At 43.7% G+C, this 19,780-nt stretch overlaps 1 protein-coding gene across 1 annotated transcript in view; it reads right to left on the bottom strand.

Annotated features, from left to right (window-relative positions):
- The window catches only part of ABHD17C (abhydrolase domain containing 17C, depalmitoylase), a 51,650-nt gene extending 40,061 nt beyond the window's left edge, over positions 1-11,589 (bottom strand). The window contains exon 1 of the mRNA XM_039490207.1: positions 10,624-11,589. Within this exon, the coding sequence (XP_039346141.1) occupies positions 10,624-11,162 (539 nt within the window). The 5' untranslated portion in view covers positions 11,163-11,589. The remainder of the gene's footprint in view (positions 1-10,623) is intronic.
- Positions 11,590-19,780: the final 8,191 nt, after the last annotated feature.

Raw genomic sequence — 19,780 nt, 5'->3', positions numbered from 1 at the left:
ATTAGTGTTTGCATAGTTCTGATAGGTACATTCTTTGCTGGGTGTAACTCAAGACTTTACAGACTAATTTTCTGCTGATCCTCTTAAAACAAACTTGCGAAAGGGTTTAAGGTGAAAATTACCATAACCTCAATTCCCCACTTTCCTGTGGCAATCTAAAAACAGAATTTAAAACAAAAGAAATTAAAGCAAGCTAGACTCCACAAGGCAGGTGCCATCAACATCTCCTTTAAATTACTGTATACCTAAGCAAGAAAGTCATTAAAAGAATCTTAGAATTGAAATGGACTTAGCTAGAAAAAAAAATAAACTTGTTTCCTTTAGTCTACTCAGTCTTTTAAAGTCCATTTTCTCAAACGGTGTCAAAGTTTGGCCATCAAGTTTGCTGACAGTTGGCCCATATTTTTGTTGTAGTTGTAACATTTTCCCCCATATAATTTATTCATAGCATGTATACCCTTGGTTCTTGAAGTCCCAGATGCCATTACTAATTGTGTTTACTTAAGCGCACAAGTAACGAGCTTCTGTAAGCTTAGCCTAGCACTTAAAGACACACCATGGTAACCGAGGGGTGCACTTTTATATTTAAAAAAACAAAACCAAAAAACCAAAAATACTCATTCGTGCCTACTCCACACTGATCTAAATGCTTCCAGTAGTATGCACACATCAGACCTTGCAAGCCAGCCTCTTTAAGGCAGGTAATGGGCAGGCAGAAAAGTATCCAGAGAGATCATGTACCTCTGATAAGGAGAAAGGGAAAGACTAAAACCATTCTTTCTCAAATATCTCTCAGCACTTAATCTACTACATGGCACTGAAGGCAGAAGGATACCTTGAGTTCCTAAACACGGATGTGAGCACACTTCATGACTACTTAGGGTATGTCTACACTGCACCTGGAAGTGAGCACCCATCCTGAGTAGACAGACACACACATGCTCTGCTCGAGCTAGTATGCTAAAAATAGCAGTATGGACATTGTGCCACGAGCAGCAGCACTGGCTAGTCACTCTAGCACAAGCCCACCGGACCCACTGGGTTTGTACTTGGGCAGCTAGCTCATGCCATCACCCATGCCATAATGTCCACACTGCTATTTTTACCATGCCAACTTGAGAAGAGCATGCGCCCAGCCTCCATTTTAGAGTTCTTTATATCCAGTATATCTGTAATTAGGTCAGAACTACACCCCTGAACCTTTTATGATGAGAGGGTAAACAAAAAACTGGTATGTCCAGTTTGGACAGATGAATTTTAAGGCTGTCTACACCCAAGACAACTAAAAAACAAAAATCAAATCTTATTTTGTTGTTATCACCAACAGCAGCTAAAAACAAAGCTAACTTAAAACTATTCTTGGCAATTAAATATATATCAATGATGGAAATTTAGCTTTCAAGTCTGCTTTGATCTTACAGTCAGTGACTATCTTTGCTAAATGTTACAGTTTTTCTAAAGACAAAGAAAACAATCTACATAACATGACACTAAAATCTGATGCACAAAGTTATTAAAAATGTTTACCAGAACCAGTGGCAGCTATCTACTTGCCTGTGGCATGCCAATCATTTGAATTAACGTATGTTCGCTGTGCAGTTAGCTGTATAATACATTGCTGCACAAGGTAACATTACCCTATTTTGCAGTCATATTTTTGATCAAATTTGTGTTCCATGTGATTCTAATTGCACTGTTCACCAGGATATGCACATACTTTCTAAATTTTAGGGGGGGGGGGGAACAATTTCTCCAAAAATAAAAAGAGTGTACATTACATAACCGCTTGCAGCCCTCACACCATAATCTCTTTAAAAGGGCCAAAAATAGGAAATACCACCCAGTAAAATCCAAGAGTCACACAGAATGCTTGGGAAAAATTCCAAATCCAAACAAATTTATGAAGACTACAGTTTATGAAGTCAGATTCCAAGGAAGTATGTGCAGAGCAGGTAGATGCCAAAAGAGCCAGCAAAAAAAGTTTTTGAACTTTTGCAACCAATATTAAGGAATGAAGGAACATCATACTAATATGAAATCTTTTTCTGAGTCTCTCTCTTCCTATACTATTTTGAAAAGCCACAATATCTGCAGTTTAAACGGAACTAGAACGAAACTTGCCCATCACGTGAAACAGTAAAAATGAGGAAGTACTGTAAAGTAAATGTATTATTTTATTATACTGAATATATTTACATCGGTAGTGAACAAAATCTGTGATACCTACTTAACATTATTAACTGGTCCACTTTTCTTACATTATGCACATCTGATTAAGTCTAGGATACAAACAGGTACGATGTGATTTGTAGCAAGTGCTAGAACTATTACACAAAAAAATTAAAGGAAACGTGCTGATAAACTATAGAATAATAGGTCACACTGGGATCATACTGTTTGAGCATGTGTGTATCTGGGGTGGGAGTTTACTCCAGACACAAATTATACCAAAGAGATACATTTGGGAGAAGGTTTGAGGAGTTTCAAGAATCTTAACACCCTTCACCCCAAATGTACATAATATAAATTGCTCAACTAACTAGCTCCTGAAAAAAGATTAAGGTACACCTCTACCCCGATATAACACTGTCCTCAGGAGCCAAAAAATCTTACCGCGTTATAGGTGAAACCGCGTTATATCGAACTCACTTTGATCCGATGGAGTATGCAGCCCCACTCCCCTGGAGCGCTGCTTTACTGCGTTATATCGGGTTGCATTATATTGGGGTAGAGGTGTACAAGGCTAATTCTCTAAAGCAGTGTTTCCCAAACTTGGGACACCGCTTGTGTAGGGAAAGTCCCTGGTGGGCCAGGGCGGTTTGTTTACCGGATGCATTCGCAGGTCCGGCCGATCGCAGCTCCCACTGGCCACGGTTCACTACTCTGGGCCAATGGGAGCTGCTGTAAGTGGCAGCCAGTACGTCCCTCGGCCCACGCCACTTCCAGCAGCTCCCATTGGCCTGGAGCAGCGAACCACGGCCAGTGGGAGCCGTGATTGGCCGGACCTGCAGACGCGGCTGGTAAGCAAACCGCCCCGGCCCACCAGCAGCTCCCATTGGCCTGGAGCAGCGAACCACGGCCAGTGGGAGCCGTGATCGGCCGGACCTGCAGACGCGGCCGGTAAACAAACCGCCCCGGCCCACCAGCGACTTTCCCTACACAAACAGCATCCCAAGTTTGGGAAACACTGCTCTAAAAGAAAAAACAACAAGGAGTCCGGTGGCACCTTAAAGACTAACAGAAAGAACTTCAAGGGACTATGCTAATTAAACAAACCTCAAGTCAGTTGTTCAAATATTCAACTCAACTGAATGATTTGATCTGAATTCTTTGAAACAAGATTTTATGCTAGAGGGCTGTTCAAGCAAGATTATGTCAAAGAAAATTAAAGTGGCAGTTTAAGTGTGCTGATAAAAATGGTAACTGCTATTTTCGTCTCTGAAAAAATATATTAATTAACATGGGCTATACCTTTCTACTCAGACAGTCACCACTCTGATTTAGAAAAGTGCTAGGACCTCCTCAGGTGATTAGTTACCTTCCCTGCAAGAATTCAGGCAGTTATGTGCTCTGGCTTTAATGAAAATTATTTGCAATTTATTTTTTTAAGGCAAGTTTTGCAAAGAAAATTGCACTGGGTGGGAATGGGGTGTGGGAAGAGAACATCAACAAAACAGATATCTCTTTTCCTTTTCTCAACCCCTCCCCCCCAACCCTCCTTAATGCAGCTTGGATAAAGTGACAGTTCAGAATAGAAGAGATCTTTAAAATCTGCATGTTTGGGAAAAAAATAGTTCCGGATTGATATATCATGAATACTAAATGAATGGAAAATAATCTCCTACCAGAAACACTTGGATTCTATTGTGTAATATTGAAGTCTGACTCCTTCAGTACTGGTGAATCAATGGAGGGAACTAGCAGATCTCTACTGACTGAAGTATAAATCATAGTTGAACTGTTCTGATGCTCTATTATGGGTTGAGAGGACATACCTAAATAAATTACTCCATAGATCTTTTGATATTCGAGTCTTTCAAGGATTCAGACATAACCAGCTACAACCTCTTCATCCATTTCACAGCATCCAGATAGCAGACTGCGGAGTTTCACTTTGATACTATATTTCAGAGTCAAAGAGTTAGGGAAGTGATGCCTTCTTTCATTCATGTAGGATTTTTAAAATCACTTCACAAATCTTTCCTGGAGAGTTTAGGGAATGCATACATTGATTTTATCACTCCTACATATCTGAAGCACATCAGCACACCAGCGTAAGCTAAAAAATATGAAGAGTGGGGGGAGAGGCTCCGGTTTATCCATCACTCACTCCCATCAACACCAATCAATAACTGCACACAGCCCAGGAGATCAGTTTACGATTTTATCTAATTTATTTTCTATTGAGTGAAACTGGATGTAGAATTTAACTCACAGATTTAACAAAGACATTTAATTAAATATCATGATGACAGTAAGAGAATACTATACCCATTACCAGAGTCTTCCAAGCATTACACAATCTGCAATTGACTCAAGTACAGGCAACATGGAAGTAGGGAAAATATCAAAGAATAATGATGGGAAAAATGTTTGTGGTCATGCTCGAGAGTTTAAACACAATACCCAAACTGGATGATTGGGAATGTGTATCCTATTCATAAGGCTAACAGAATTTACCTTAATATAGGATTGTTAAATGTTTTTAATATTTCACAAGTAATTCGGGGGAGGGGAAGGGGGGGAAGGGAGAGTCAAGCTATAGGAATCATACGTATCAGCCGCCCTCTCAGTCAGTCAAATATTAGGATCAAAGTTAATTATATCACCACAAACAGCAAAGAGCACTAAACCTAATTAGACCTTGACATAAAAGACAAAGGGTCTGAAAAACTTTCTATTATGCCCAGTTCTATCTGTAGAACAAATTAAAGCAAAATAGACTGCCCAAACTGAAACAAAGAATCTAACTCACAGAAAGTGTTACCTAGACCTATAAATCCAGGAATTACCAAAATAAAATATTTAGGTGCTTGATGGGAGTGTGTTAATTAACTGGAAGAAGATTTATCTCAGCCTGAACTCCTCAGTTTATGAGCACACCGTAATTATAAAGGCTCTAGCAAGTTTGTTAAAGTGCTGAACCAGCTTTTGACAGAAGTAGTCTTTTCTGCAGATGCAGAAAGAATATTTTCTTCACTTCAGTTTATTCAATTAGTTCAAACCAATGACTGGTTTATTCAAAGTTAACAAACCAGTTGGGAGTAGAAAAAGCAAGAAAAACTTTTCTTCTCCATCTATAAATAAAAGCTAGGTGTGAGAGGATGAGATCTACTAGTTCTAAAACCTTGAAGGACAACAGCAAGCAGAAAAAAAATATCTGTTCAATTCACTTAGTAAAGATAATACTTTGTTTAATAAATCAGTTAATTTAAAATGCAAAATATGTTTTGATGTACTTTTTGATAAACTTTTGTATGTATCCAGCACATTTGAAGTAGTTTTATTCAATAAACAATTTTAAAATGCCATTTTTGTGCACTGTTTGTTGAACTTGACACAAATCACAAGTAAAATAGTCATCTAGTAAGAAATGCATCGTTCACCTTTTTTTTAAAATGTAAAAATTAAGGATCTATAAAAATGTAATTTAAGCTATATAGTTGCTTAATAAATGTGCATCAATATAGCGTATCCTGATTAGCAAAAAGAAGCACCAAGTTAAGTGTAAAGGCTATATTTAGTTGCAAATCAACATGTTTTAATGGTTACCAACCAATGAGAATCACCCTCTCTTTAGGAAAATACCTAAAAAGTACAAATGGCAAAACAAGAGTAAAACTGATTACTAAAATCAAGAATTCCTGCCTGCTTATTTCAATCATGATTAAAAATCAGTGATTTAAATTTTGTTGATTTAAACCAGTCTACCCTGAAGCAAAATAATCGGAAATACTGATCAATTTTTCTCCATTTATAAGCTTAAAAACAGCAACCCCCATGCTTCAGTCTATGCAGATGTTTAAAAATAAAACTAATCCCTTAAAATGAGTTTATAATAGAAATCCTTTCAGATCTTTAATTGTAACAACGGTTAGAGGCGCTTACCACTGACTTCCAAAAGTTCAGTGCTTTGACTTTCTTTAAAGCTTCAGCAACAAACATGTACAGCTTAATATTATTTTAATAGTCTTAACATTATAATCTAACATAGGTTGTCATAATTTCTAATTTAATTTTAAATAGATTTTTAAATACCTGTATTTAATTTAAATTAAAAAAATCCAATTTGTAATTTTTATCCACCATACACCGGACCCTCGCTAGAACGCGTGTCTATATAGCGCAAATTCACATATAACGCAGTCACAGCCAAGGAGCCCAAATTTAATTACTTTAATTGCAAATGATTTTAACGTAGTCCCCACTATAACATGGTCCCCGCGTTAACACGGTACCGTGCATGGATCCCAAATCCCACGTTCTAGTGAGGGTCCGGTGTATTTTGCTTACCTCCAGCTCAGAGATTAGACCTTTTTATATTTAAAGAAATGACAGATTAATATATCTTCTAGTTCAGTGGTTCTCAAACTTTAGCAAACCGAGACCCACCCTTTTGATTAAAAGAATGTGGGGACCCCCTGCCCCACCCCTTTGCTGAAGCCCCGCCCCTGCCCCGACCGCTCTCCAAAACCCCTCCTCCCGCTCGTTCCATCCCCCTTCCCTCTGTCACTCGCTCTCCCCCACCCTCACTCACTTTCACTGGGCTGGGGAAGGGGGTTAGGGTGCAGGGGGCATGGTGAGGGCTATGGCTGGGGATATAGGCTCTGGGGTGGGACAAGGGATGAGGGGTTTGGGATGTGGGAGGGGGCTCAGGGCTAGGGTAGGGATTGGGGTATGGGAGGGGGGTGAGGGCCCCAGCTGGAGCTGCAGGCTCTGGGATGGGGCCAGAGATGAGTGGACTGGGATACAGAAAGGGGACTCAGGCTGGGGCAGGGAGTTGGGGTGCAGGGGAGGGGTGAGGGCTCCAGCTTGGGGTGTGTTCTCTGGGGTGGGGCCGGGGATGTGGGGTTTGGAGTGCAGAAGCAGGCTCAAGGCTGAGGGTTCAGGGGGTGCAGGCTCCGGGAGAGAGCTTGGGTATGGGAGGGGACTCTGGGCTGGGGCAGAGGGCTGGGGTGTGGAAGTGGGTTTGGGGTCCCAGCGGCGCTTACCGCAGCTCACAGAAAGCAGCTGCCAGGTCCCTGCAGCCCCATGGCGCATGGGCAGCCAGTGAGGCTCCGCATGCTGCGCTCGTGCCCGCAGGTGCCACCCCTGCAGCTCCCATTGGTCGCGGTTCCCAGCCAATGGGAGCTGCAGAGCCAGCACTTGGGCGTGGGCAGCACATGGAGCCTCCCTGGCCACCCATGTGCCTAGGTTCTACAGGACCTGGCAGACACTTCCAGGAGCCGCGCAGAACCAAGGCAGGTAGGAAGCACTGGGAGGGAGGGAGAAGGAGTTGATCAGTGGGGCCTGCAGACCCCCGGGATACCCTCACAGACCCCGAGAATCATGGAACCCAGTTTGAGAAACACTGTTCTAGTTCACATACTGAGTAAAGAATTAATAAATGTTGAGGTGCTTATGTAGCCTGATCTATAGATTACTTAAGAATTCCCAGTTATCACTTTGAGACTTGATAGGTTTGTGTTCCAAGATCAGGCCCGTTAATATTCAAATTATTATATAGTTGGGAACCTCGATGTGCACAGTTGCAACACTCACTATAGGAACTCCTGTATATTTACAAATAGCAGCTAGTGAACACATTAAAACTACTTTTCATATGGTTTATTTTCAATCCATTGCCTATTACAGACAAAATATTAAAATACAATTTGTTAATATAAATTCGTTGTATACACGTTCAACAGCTCAATGAGCATGTTGCAAATACATAGCAGTAAAGAGAACCGTTCCCGCACTCTCATTAAGAATTAATGCCAGTCTTGCCTGACTACTGATGGTAATATTAAATACATATTGATAAAATCAGTATTAACTTTACTAAAGCTACTAGTACTTTACAGGGGAATTGTGAAACTAAAATTGAGTAAAATTCAGAAATGTACCAAACATTCCCCTCTTGCAGCCAGGCAGAGGCCTGGGTTATTCAGCAAAAATGTTTGGTTTTATTATCAAAATCATCGTTGGGTTCCATGTCTATCCTTTCATGCTAATTAGAGACATCCTGAAAACTTCTTTCTTGGATGTCACCAACACTGGCAGTCACAGACAACAAATGACTCTTCCAGATCAGTAACATTTCAAGCTGAAGATTCTAAGGGTGTCTTCCGTGAACTCAGAAGAACCTATAGGGACACCTAAATGCTTCCTGTGGCCTCGTTAGCAAGAGGCACTTTTCAACGTATTTCAGGACATGACTTAATTTAGCATTGCACGTCATTACAATATGTCTAAGAATTGTGAATTTAAGGTGTAAATCAAAGCATACACAGACTCCATTGGAGCAGTTTTACTGACACAAAACCAGGCCCAAATGAGCCTTAAATATTACTGTAATGGTATAGCGTTCAAGTATAACACATGTATTTTAACATATTATGGGTCAGGCTTGCATTTTTATAATGAAAGCGTTTACAGTTATTGTGTCTCAGTTCTAATGTTGCTCGAAATTCTGAATAGTGGCTGTGAAACTGAGCAGAATCTTGTTAATTTTGATATGCTGCTTAGAAAAATATATGAGGAAATGTCTGCAGGCTCAGGAAGACAATTTTGTGCTGGTTCATATTTAAAAGATTTTCTTTACAACTAGGAAGCCAGAGATTTTTTTTAAAAGATAAAAGCTTACATTCTGTAGCAACTGATCCCTTAGCTGGCATCATCAATACATATATTTACTAAGGAAATCTTCCTCCTCACCAGCAGAGTCAATGTACACACAAGCACACACATTTAAGCATACATATCTGTCAGAATCATGTAAATCTCCATGGCCAGAATCAACATGTGTCAATAAGGCACCAACTTCATTGATTATAACATTTATTTTGACTCCTAGAGCTGTGACAATTATAAAGTCTAAATCTGTTAATGTAATGTTAAGAATTGGAACATACAAACACACAACAAGGAGCATCCTCCTTCACTGAACAAGTATCACCTTGTCTGCCTTAGGAAATAAAGAAAGAAAGCAGCACTTTTACCTGTGGGTAAAATAAAGCCACAAAACAGGTTTAGATCAGTCTTGTAAAATTCTATTCACTTGAAGCAGATCATTTTTAAGTGGCAAGTTAATTATTTAGTCTTGCAATCTAGAAGAATGGACAAAGAATGCGTTCCTAGATTGGTAAATTTTCATGGCAATTTTTCAAGTTTGATTTAGACGATATTAAAGGTGGGGCTAGTGAGGGGAAAACAAAACAGTCACCTTAATACTTGGCTCTTATATAGCACTTCTCCTCCCTTAGATCTTATCCACCATGTGCCTAAGTATTACAACACATTTGATCCTTTCTTTCATTACACTAGGCAACATCACATGCCCTAGGTAGTTCTTTACAAATTAACTAACTCAATTTTTCAAGCAGTTTCAGTATTCAAGAGTTGTCCGAGAGCCCTGGAAACGCAACTCAGTTAACCCACAAAACAACAGGTACAGTATATACAGCAAAAGGGTAAGCTTTCCTACACCTACTTTCCCACCCAACAGCATGCTTCAAACTTGACCCAGACAGGTCACTGCCAGAGGCAAGAGGACAGTTTGGACTCCATGCCTATTTAATCCCTGGATGCTCCATCTGCAAACAGGGAGATTCAATTAGTAGCAATTCTGTTGATGGTTTGTGAGGTGGACACCTGCCCCCAGGAATCGGCTGAAATCACCTACTCATTTCACACTGGCCAGGTTGCTCTGGGAGGATGCAAGACCTCAGGCTGCCAGGCAGGGAATTCAGCTCTGAGTTGTCCCCTCCTCTCCTGCCCCACTGCTAAAGAGGAAGGCCTATGTTATAGAGTTTCCATGGAACATGGGGGCTCCCAACCTCTAATTCCCATCAGATAGTTACTTTTTTTTGGTCCTCACTAACCTGATCTACATTCAAACTTGTTACCCAAACTTTGTCTATATGTGGAAGTAGCCCCTATTCAGCCACTGCTGGCCAACAAATGTTGCAAGTGCACCAGTGCAAACCCCAATCATAGACAAAGTTGTGATTTGCAGCCACTGAGCTCAACCTGGTGTCAAGCTGGGGTAAGCTCAATCATTGCACATTACAGCTTCCTTTATCAATGGAGGTAGGCAGTGGTGTGGCTACATCAGTTGTTGGCTAGTGATGACTGAATCCCAGATATAGAGACGACCCAATAAGCAAAATCTCATTACCAATCCAAGCCATGCAGTTCCTCATGTGACTGCTGCTGGTGCCCCTGAAGGGCCATAAAAAAAACCTAACAGACACTTCTTACCAGGTTAAGAAGTGTATACAGACTTCTTCCTCCCACCCCTTAGCAGGTTAAGCATACAGATGTCAAGTTTAACAGGGTGAGAGCTGTATGCAGAAATACCCATATTCCTTAGCAGGCCAAGAGCCATGCTCTGGTACCTTGTCCCCAACATCAATTTACCTTGTCCTGAGGGCCTGCCAGGCTGCGTCTATGTCTGCATACAGGTTTTTCTCAGAAGGTTTGCCTGAGCTCACCCCGTAGCCAGAGTAGTCGTAGGAGAAGACGTTGCAGTTGATGCGAGAGCCAAGGCCGATGTAGAAGCTGCACATCTGGCCCAGATCCACAGCATTGCCATGCGAGAAGAGCAGCGTATACCGGCTGGCAGGGGCACAGCGCACAAACATGCACCCCAGCCTGTTATCCCGAGATGTGCGAGAAAAGAAAACCTCTACGGCATCCAACTCCCGCTGTGAATACTGCCAGTCCGCCCGCTCACTCAAGTGCAGACTGCAGCTGCCCGTTCCTGTTGGCGTCCCAGACCCTGCTGCTGCAGCCCCAGCCTCCTGCTGCTGCTGCTCAGGCTGTAGCACTGTATATGTGGGCTCCGGGGGCAAGAAAGCCAACTTGGCAGCAATGCGGCTAGGGCAAGGTGGGCAGCAGAACAGCCAGCACAGCTCGCCCAGAGAGAAACCGTTCATTCTGGGGCCTTGTTCTGGCATCAGCGACGCTGGAGAAAAATTTACCCACACTGGGGGGAAAAAATTCAGAGTCCACCCACCGCACCCACTCTCAGCCTTGCGAGAGCAACACCCCCAAAATGCAAACTGCAACTGTCCCCCCAAAACTGGAAGCCACCAAAACCAATCCAGCCCTCCAAATCTAAGAAATCCACCTAGTGTGTGGGGGGAGGGAATGCAAAATATAAATCAAGTGCAACCCTCCTTCAGAACCTGCTACAATAAATCCAACTCCCCCAAATGGGCTGAAATCACCTAGTCATTTCACACTGCCCAGGTTGCTCTGGAGCACCTAAAAAAATTAGTCACCCCCCCCCAAATCTATATCTGACTCAGTGCAGCTGCCCAAAACCAGAATTAAAATCTAATTCCCCTCATATAAGATCTGCCCCCAATACAACCCCCCAAAACCACTAAATGAAAGATTCCCCCCCCCCACCGCAACTCCTCACAATAACCCCAAGCCCAATGCCCCACCCCGGCTCTGCACCCAGTGCCTGGCCCAATCCTGCAGCCCCTAGTGCAGCCCAACCCCCAGACACCGACCAACTGCGACCGGCCCCCAGACCCCTCCACAGAGCCCCGAGCGGATCGACCCCCCCCAGGCAGACCCTCGCTGAAGGGCCCCGGCCCCGCGCTGGCAGGCGGCGTCCCCTCAGCCTCGGCTCCCCCCGGGCAGGGCCATGCCGGCTGCGGCGCGGAGACAGTAGCAGGCAGCGGCCATGTCCCGGCTCCCCTCACCGCTTCCGGGTTAGGCAGGGGCCGCCCGGCCCGCCCCGGTACCTGCGGAGCGGCGCACACCAGCGGGGCGCAGCGCCCGGCTCGGCCGCCCACAGGCCGCCCGCGCGGCTCGCTGCTGCCCCCTAACCCAGCGCGCGGGCACAGACGGGGGGGGGGCGCAGTAGCCGCAGCGCTAGAGAGAACCCGGACCCTCCCCGTGGACCCGCCTCCTGGCCCTTTAAGAGAACCCCACGAGCGCCTCCGTCACGTGCGAGGGGCCCCCCGCTCTCGCGCCCCCGGCCCATCTCCTCCGCGCATGCGCTGAGAGGGTCGTGTGCTTTCCCCCCTGGCTGGAGAGGGGGTGCTTCGGGCAGCAGCTCTGCCCTCGTCCGGGGCGGGGGCTTCCCTCTCTCCCCCCCGCCCCACGTGGGATTCTGCATGGAAAGGGGCTGACTGGGTTCCCCCAGCTCGGGCTGCCCCTGCTCAGGGCTCTTGCCTGCTCTGCTTGTACAGTTTGCCCCATCCCCTTAAATGAAGCGGTGGCCTCTGGACTCTCCCCAGGGCCCACAAGCCCAGTAATAAATACATGCATCTGTGCTGGAACTGGGGGTGCTGCTGCACCCCCTGGCTTGAAGTGGTTTCCAGTATATACATGGTTTACAGTGGGGTTCAATAGCTCTCAGCACCCCCACTATGAAAATGTTCCAGCACCCCTGAATACACGCAATTAAGGGTGAGACACTGAAGCTCTTATACCTAAAAAGAAAATATTGTAGGTCACAGGCCCTTAAATCATCCCTAAAAGCTCCCTGCAAACATCACACAGGTGCTCAACTTTTAAGTACATGAGTCATCTGGCAGAAGTCAGTGGTGCACACCTCCCAACCCTTCAAGTTGCGAACTGGGCTGCACACACCAATCTATGGAGAGGTGGATGGGCCAAACCTCTGGGCCACTCTGAATACCGGAAATGTTCTGCTTCAACCTGGATGGGGGTTTGTGGGTCAAAGCAGGACAGTCTTGCAAAATCTGGGACTGTTGGGAAGTCTGCAGTATTGGGGGGGGGGGGTTGTTTCCATTAAAAATGTAATAAAAACATGTATACAAAGGTGTCATTCACATGTGATGTTCTCTGCCTTTAGAATGAAAGAACCACAAAAGATAATTACCAAATAATCTTTACTGTAATCTTGCAGACAAAGAGAGATTCAAGTCCAGGCTCTGGATTCATCACAGGAGCCCAGGCTCCAGACTCAGGACAGCTATTAAATTATAGTATAACAAGCAACCCCTGCTCTGAAGAATGTATATAGCTGGTACTGTATGGGTTTAGCAAATGCAGAATAACTGAATGAACCTATCCTGTGAAGTTCCTTCAAGTCTATAAGCAGCATCTCATAACACAAAGCCCTATTTAAAAAACAATGCAGATATTCTTGTGCAGAGATGGTATGGTGGGCTCCTCATACCCTGATAAGTAATCGGGCTGCTCAGTTCTTAATAAGGAGATATCTGTCAAGCAATGCCTTTTTGTGTCACATCTAGAGTGACACCGAAACTGGGATAAGAGTTGGAAGTTTGGATTCCAACTTAGCTGTAGGCATGTTACATGGGATAAGTCAGTGTAAAATTTCTTGGACCACGTCAGATCACTAAAACATCTAAAAGGGGCTATGGCATGCAAGGGACCAGGCAGCAAAGGCTGAGCACTTACATTATAAATAAATTACTACCGCAAACAGAAGAAAATTAAAGAGACAACATTTCCCATATGCAGTGTTGTAGCCGTGTTGATTCCAGGATATTAGAGAGACAAAGTGAGTGAAGTAATGTCTTTTATTGGACCAAATTCTGTTGGTGCTTGTCTCGCCAACACAAGTTGGTCCAGTAAAAGATATTACCTCACCAACCTTCTCTAACGTTTCCCATACTCCACCCTGAGTCCTTCCTTAGGTCATATTTATAAGAGTGAGAGTCAAGTGTCCTCTTCTAAATGGGAAGTGTCATGTAATTTCAAAAGTGTCATTGAACTTGTCTGTGTACATGTAATTAATTAGTAGCTCTTCATTGTTCTTGTTGTAAATTCTCTACCATTTAGGATAAGCCCACTCTATCTCTTGTACAAAAAAAGTAGTTTCTACCTACACTGTGGGTGTCTCCTAGAGAAAAACAACAATTGCATAGGGCTGGGCGAGTGAAGAGAATAGCAAAAAGGAAATAATCTTGAAAAGGGAAGGGTAGAGAATAAGGAGCAGAAAGAAGTTCTGAAGGCAAACAGAACTGATATACTGCTGATATCACATCAAGGTGTATGTACAGGATAAAGTTAATATAACATTCAATGAAATAAAATGATTGGGACTTAAACCAATCACTCATTTGGCGAATATCCAATATTCCCGAGTTTCGAAAAGAGACGTAGCTTCTCTTGCGTGCATGTACAATGGTGGTGTGAAGACCAAGGGACACCCTTATCCACACCTTTGTGCACCCGCTCATGAGGCAGCCAAAATGTGGCTATGACCCTAATCTTCCCAGCATAGCAGTCAATGCTGAGAGGGTTGTGCAGCACCCTACATAGCTGAGGCACGCGTGCGTGCACACACACACACACACACCCTACACAGCTGAGGATACACACACACACACACCCTATACAGCTGAGGCAGACACACACAGGCACACATACACCCCTACCTGATAGTGGGGCCAACTGAGATTTGGTTTGGGCTCCAGCACAGCTTAGAGCAGTCTCAAAGCTGCTCTAAGTTGTGCCAGGCTGCAACAGCCCCCAAAGGACCAGTCTAGCAGCTTGGGATTGCCAGAATACAATGGTGCTGTGGCCATGCTCCCTCACCCCAAGCTGTGCCTATAATACACCCTTTGTTAAGAGCCAACATAAAGAGCTGCACAGAGAAAACCATTTGTAGTGCCCAAGAAAAAGGTTTATTGGTCCTACAAAATCCAGAAACTACACTACATATTCATGAGCACCATCTACCGGCACCTTATCCATTAACTATTTCCAGATACACAGATATAGAACTCTCTTGTAAAAACCCCTACACTGATGCTACATCACCTGGGGATTCCCCTGCTGGGATTGTGCGGGCGTTAAAGCTGCTTCATGACACCAGAGCTCAGAAAGTGCAAAGGGACCAGAGACTATCTGCATCTCCCATGCTGGAGATTCCCTCCTGCCAGGGAGTCCCCAGAAAGCATACAGCGGGTGGGCTACACCAGTGCCTGCGTTTCCACCTTGGTGTCAGGGGTAGAAGGGCAATGGGCAGGGGGTGCCCTGTTAACATTTACAATTCTCAAAAGCTGAAATTGTTATTTGAAGAGCGGCTTTACTGGATCTTTCCTCTGTGTATTCCTCTTGGTGCTATTAGCTCAGCAGTTTGCCTCTTGTGCCTTTCTCTCTCTCTCTCTTTCCCTCAGCATTTCCTTTGCCCTGTTTTGTTTCTTTTCTCTTTCATATTTCACCCAGCAGGCATCTGCATAATTTTTACTTGACCAAATACTGTGAAAACACTCAAGAAAAACAAATATTTCTGCTTGTTACTGCAGAGCTTGTCTCTGTAATGATCTGTAAATAAAGATGTTCCCACTGCTGTGCATTGTCACTAGCACAACACTAAGATTCACTGAACAAAGAGCACAGCTGTGTTGCCGAACTTTAATAGTTGACCCGCAGCAGTGATATGTGCTGAGGTTTAATAACTGGGTAGCTGTTTAAATCCCCTGGAGATGCGATGTAACCCACTGGAAAATTTGTGTCTGCGGAACTTCTGTCGGATTTGATTTACTGGTGAAGGTGGCAGTAGAAGGCCTGAGGAAGAGTGGTGGCAAGCCCCTCCAAACAGCTATCTACAAGAAAGTTACATTACTTCCCTTAGCAACAAATAGGCCACATCATTCTTATCTAGATATTTATTATTTCTTTTGTGTTCCTCTGGTCTTGTCCTGCCAGCTACAAAGGCAGAATACTTGCCATTCCCTTTCCTCTTTCTCGGAACATCAGATATAAGAAAGACCAGGCAAAGAAACAGTGAACATGAGGTCAGAGACGATGCCTGGCAGCAGTAATGTGTAGAATATGTATCTTACACAATAATCACACCTGGTTTGTCCCAGCAAAAGAATGTGATTGTTAGAGCTGGGCAAACAGTTCACATCATTAAACACCCAAAACTGTGTGACATACATAAGAACAGCCAGACTGGGTCAGACCATGGTCCATCTAAGCCAGCATCCTGTCTTCCGATAGGGGCAATGCCAGGTGCCCTAGAGGGAATGAACATAACAGGGCAATCATTGAGTGATCCATCCTCTGTTATCCACTCCCAGCTTCTGGCTGTCAAAGGCTAGGGATACCCAGAGCACGGGATTGCATCCCTGATCATCTTAGCTAATACCCATTGATAGAACTATATTCTATCAATTTATCTAACTCTTTTTCAAACCCAGTTATAGTTTTGGCCTTCACAACATCCCCAGGCAACAAGTTCCACTGGTTGACTGTGCGTTGTGTGAAGAAGTACTTCCTTTTGTTTGTTTTTAACTTGCTGCCTTTTAACTTCATTGGGTGACCCTTGGTTCTTGTGTTATGTGAAGGAATAAATTACAGTTCCTTATTCATTTTCTCCATGCCATTCATGATTTTATAGACCTCTATCATATCCCCCTTAGTCATCTCTTGTCCAATCTGAAAAGTCCCAGTCTTGTTAACCTCTCCTCATATGGAAGTGTGACAGGTTGGGTCACAGAGAAACCCCTTTGGGACTGCCACCTGATGTGTTGGGACTACCTCTGATCCCATTTTCCCTGGCAGCTTGGGACTTCAGTACCTTGCTTTGTTTGAGCCAGATGCGCTTGCCTGCTGCAATCACAGATCTAAGTCTGAACCACGTTCCTCACAAGCTGCAAGCTTAACTGAAAACAGCTTAAGAAGTGCTCCTGTCTCCAAAACCCAAATACCCAGTTCCCAATGGGATCCAAATCCTAAATAAATCCGTTTTACTCTCTATAAAGCTTATACAGAGTAAACTCATAAATTGTTCACCCTCTATAACACTGATAGAGAGATATGAACAGCTGTTTGCTTCCCCAGGTATTAATACTTGCTCTGGGTGAATTAATAAGGACAAAGTGATTTTATTAAATATAAAAAGTAGGATTTAAGTGGTTCCAAGTAATAACAGACAGAACAAAGTAAGTTACCAAGCAAAATAAAACAAAAACATGCAAGTCTAAGCCTAATATAGTAAGAAACTAAACGCAGGTACATCTCACCTTCAGAGATGTTCCAATAAGCTTCTTTTACATACTTGACTTCCTCCTAGTCTGGGTCCAGCAATCACTCACCCCCCTGTAGTTACTGTTCTTTGTTCCAGTTTCTTTCAGGCATCCTTTGGGGTGGAGAGGCTATCTCTTGAGCCAGCTGAAGATAAAATGGAGGGATTTCCCAGGGCTTTGTATAGTCTCTCTTGTGGGTGGAAACCCCTTGTGTTCTCCTACACAGAATCACAGCTACAAGATGGAGTTTTGGAGTCACATGGGCAAGTCACATGTCCATGCATGATTCAGTTCTTTACAGGCCGACACCATTACTTACATGTCAGTTTGAACGTTCCCAGGAAAGCTCAGATGTGGATTGGTGTCTCTCAAAGTCCATTGTCAATTTAAGTATTTCTTGATTGGGCACTTACTGAGAATAGTCTTTTCTCAAGAAGCTGACCAAATGCTTCACTGAGACTACTTAAAATCAAAGAAGTACATAGCCAATATTCATAACTTGGAATACTAAAATGATACATGCATACAAATAGGATGAATACATTCAGTAGATCATAACCTTTGCAGACATATATGTTACATGGCATATCTAGCATAAAACATATTCCAGTTATGTTATATTTACACTCAGAAGCATATTTCTACAAAGCATTATTGGGTGCAATGTCACAGGAAGCTGTTCCATACCCTTAATCATTTTTGTTGCTCTTTTCTGTACCTTTTCAAACACTAATTTATTTCTTTTGTGATGGGGAAGCCAGAACTGCATGCACTATTCAAGTTGTGGGTTTACCATGCATTTATTTAGTGACATGATGATATTTATTGTATTATTTATAGTATCCTAATGGCTCCTAACATTCTGTTAGCTTTTTTAACTGCTGCTGCACACTGAGCAGATGTTTTCAGAGAATTATCCACAGTGACTCCAAGATCTCTTTTTTGAGTGGTGACAGCTGATTTCAGTTATTACAAACTTGAAATGCAGATTAGGTGCTTTCTGAGGTTTGAGAACCTTATGCGTGAACTTTGGCCAATTTATGGTGAAAAGACTGTAATTGTATTACACAAATGGGAAACACTGGTATCCAATGAGCTTCATTTTAAGAGTCTGAAGATTCAACTAATCCCCAAAGCAAAACTCAGGCAGCATGAACCCATGCAAACTGAAACCAAAGAAAACATTCTTCTAACCCCAAACTAAGTGAAACCAATGTGTATAACGCAACTTTAGTTGCTAGATTCCCTGGTGATGGATACATTACAAAGACAGAACTAAAATGTGTTAACCATTAAAAGGCTCTGATTTTTTGAGTGTGGGTACTCAGCACTTTCTAATAATCCATTTCCTTTAAAGCGTATCAAATTGGGCACCCAAAATTGAGGCACCTGTAATCGGTAGTCACTTCTGGAAATGTAGGCCTCACAGACTAGATCTGAACAGGGGCGGCTCTAAACATTTCACCGCCCCAAGCAGGGCAGCAAGCCGCGGGGGGCGCTCTGCCGGTCACCGGGAGGGTGGCAGGCGGCTCTGGTGGACCTCCCTCAGGCGTGCCTGCGGAGGGTCCACTGGTTCCGCGGCTTTGGTGGACCACTGGAGCTGTGGTACCAGCGGACCCCCCGCAGGCGTGCCTGCGGGAGGTCCACCGGAGCCGTGGGACCAGCGGACCCTCCGCAGGCACGCCTGTGGGAGGTCCACCGAAGCCGCCTGCCACCCTCCCGGCGACCGGCAGAGCACCCCCCGCGGCATGCCGCCCCAAGCACGCGCTTGGCGTGCTGGGGCCTGGAGCCGTCCCTGGGTCTGAATGAAATGTAGGAAGTCAATATTTTCTCTGAAGAAGGAAAGTGAAAGACATGAACTGGATAGTTTTTAAATCTCTGCTATAGAATAGAAATGGACACAGCCAAAATGCTGGATGTGAACCCCTAAAATCTGTGAAAGCCTCAATCTGGATCAGAACTTTATGGGGCAAAGTTAACTTGAAGGGTCTGAGCTATAATCCCAAATCTGGACCTTCATGAACATTTGTGTCCAGTTCAGATCTGGACACAAACTTCATGGTTCAAGCCTATCTGATAAAAAGAGGGATGTAAGTTAGACCAGACAGAAAGGCACTTCACTGATAGAATCTTGCAAAGAGAGACAGACCCCCGTGGGATTTCTCTTTGAATCTGCTGATTTATTATGAAAAAGTACTATGAAAGAAAAAAAAAGCCTATTAAAATAAACATTAATTACAGAAGTTCAAAATAGATCCCCTTCTGTACAACTTCCATTGCCATCCAAGAATGAGTTAAGTAATCTGGAAATCCATCCTGTTTTATAGTGCTTCCCATCACCATAATGTCTGAGCTCCTGGCACAGGCTTACAAGCAACTCTGTATCACTACTGAGTCAGTTGCCTGAAAGTGCCAATATTCCCACTGAGTAGTGTTATGTAAGTTATTTTGCCATAACAAAAACCTAAAGCTGGGATGCAGTGGAGTGATAGAAAACGCAGGACCAGTACTGTGTTCATGCACTGAGTTAGGGTGACCAGACAGCAAGTATGAAAAATCGGGACAAGGTGTGGGGGGTAATA

This window comes from Mauremys reevesii, linkage group 10 (genome assembly GCF_016161935.1).
Source record: "Mauremys reevesii isolate NIE-2019 linkage group 10, ASM1616193v1, whole genome shotgun sequence".
NCBI classification, from domain to species: Eukaryota; Metazoa; Chordata; order Testudines; family Geoemydidae; genus Mauremys; species Mauremys reevesii.
This window is presented reverse-complemented; position numbering and strand designations above follow the sequence as displayed.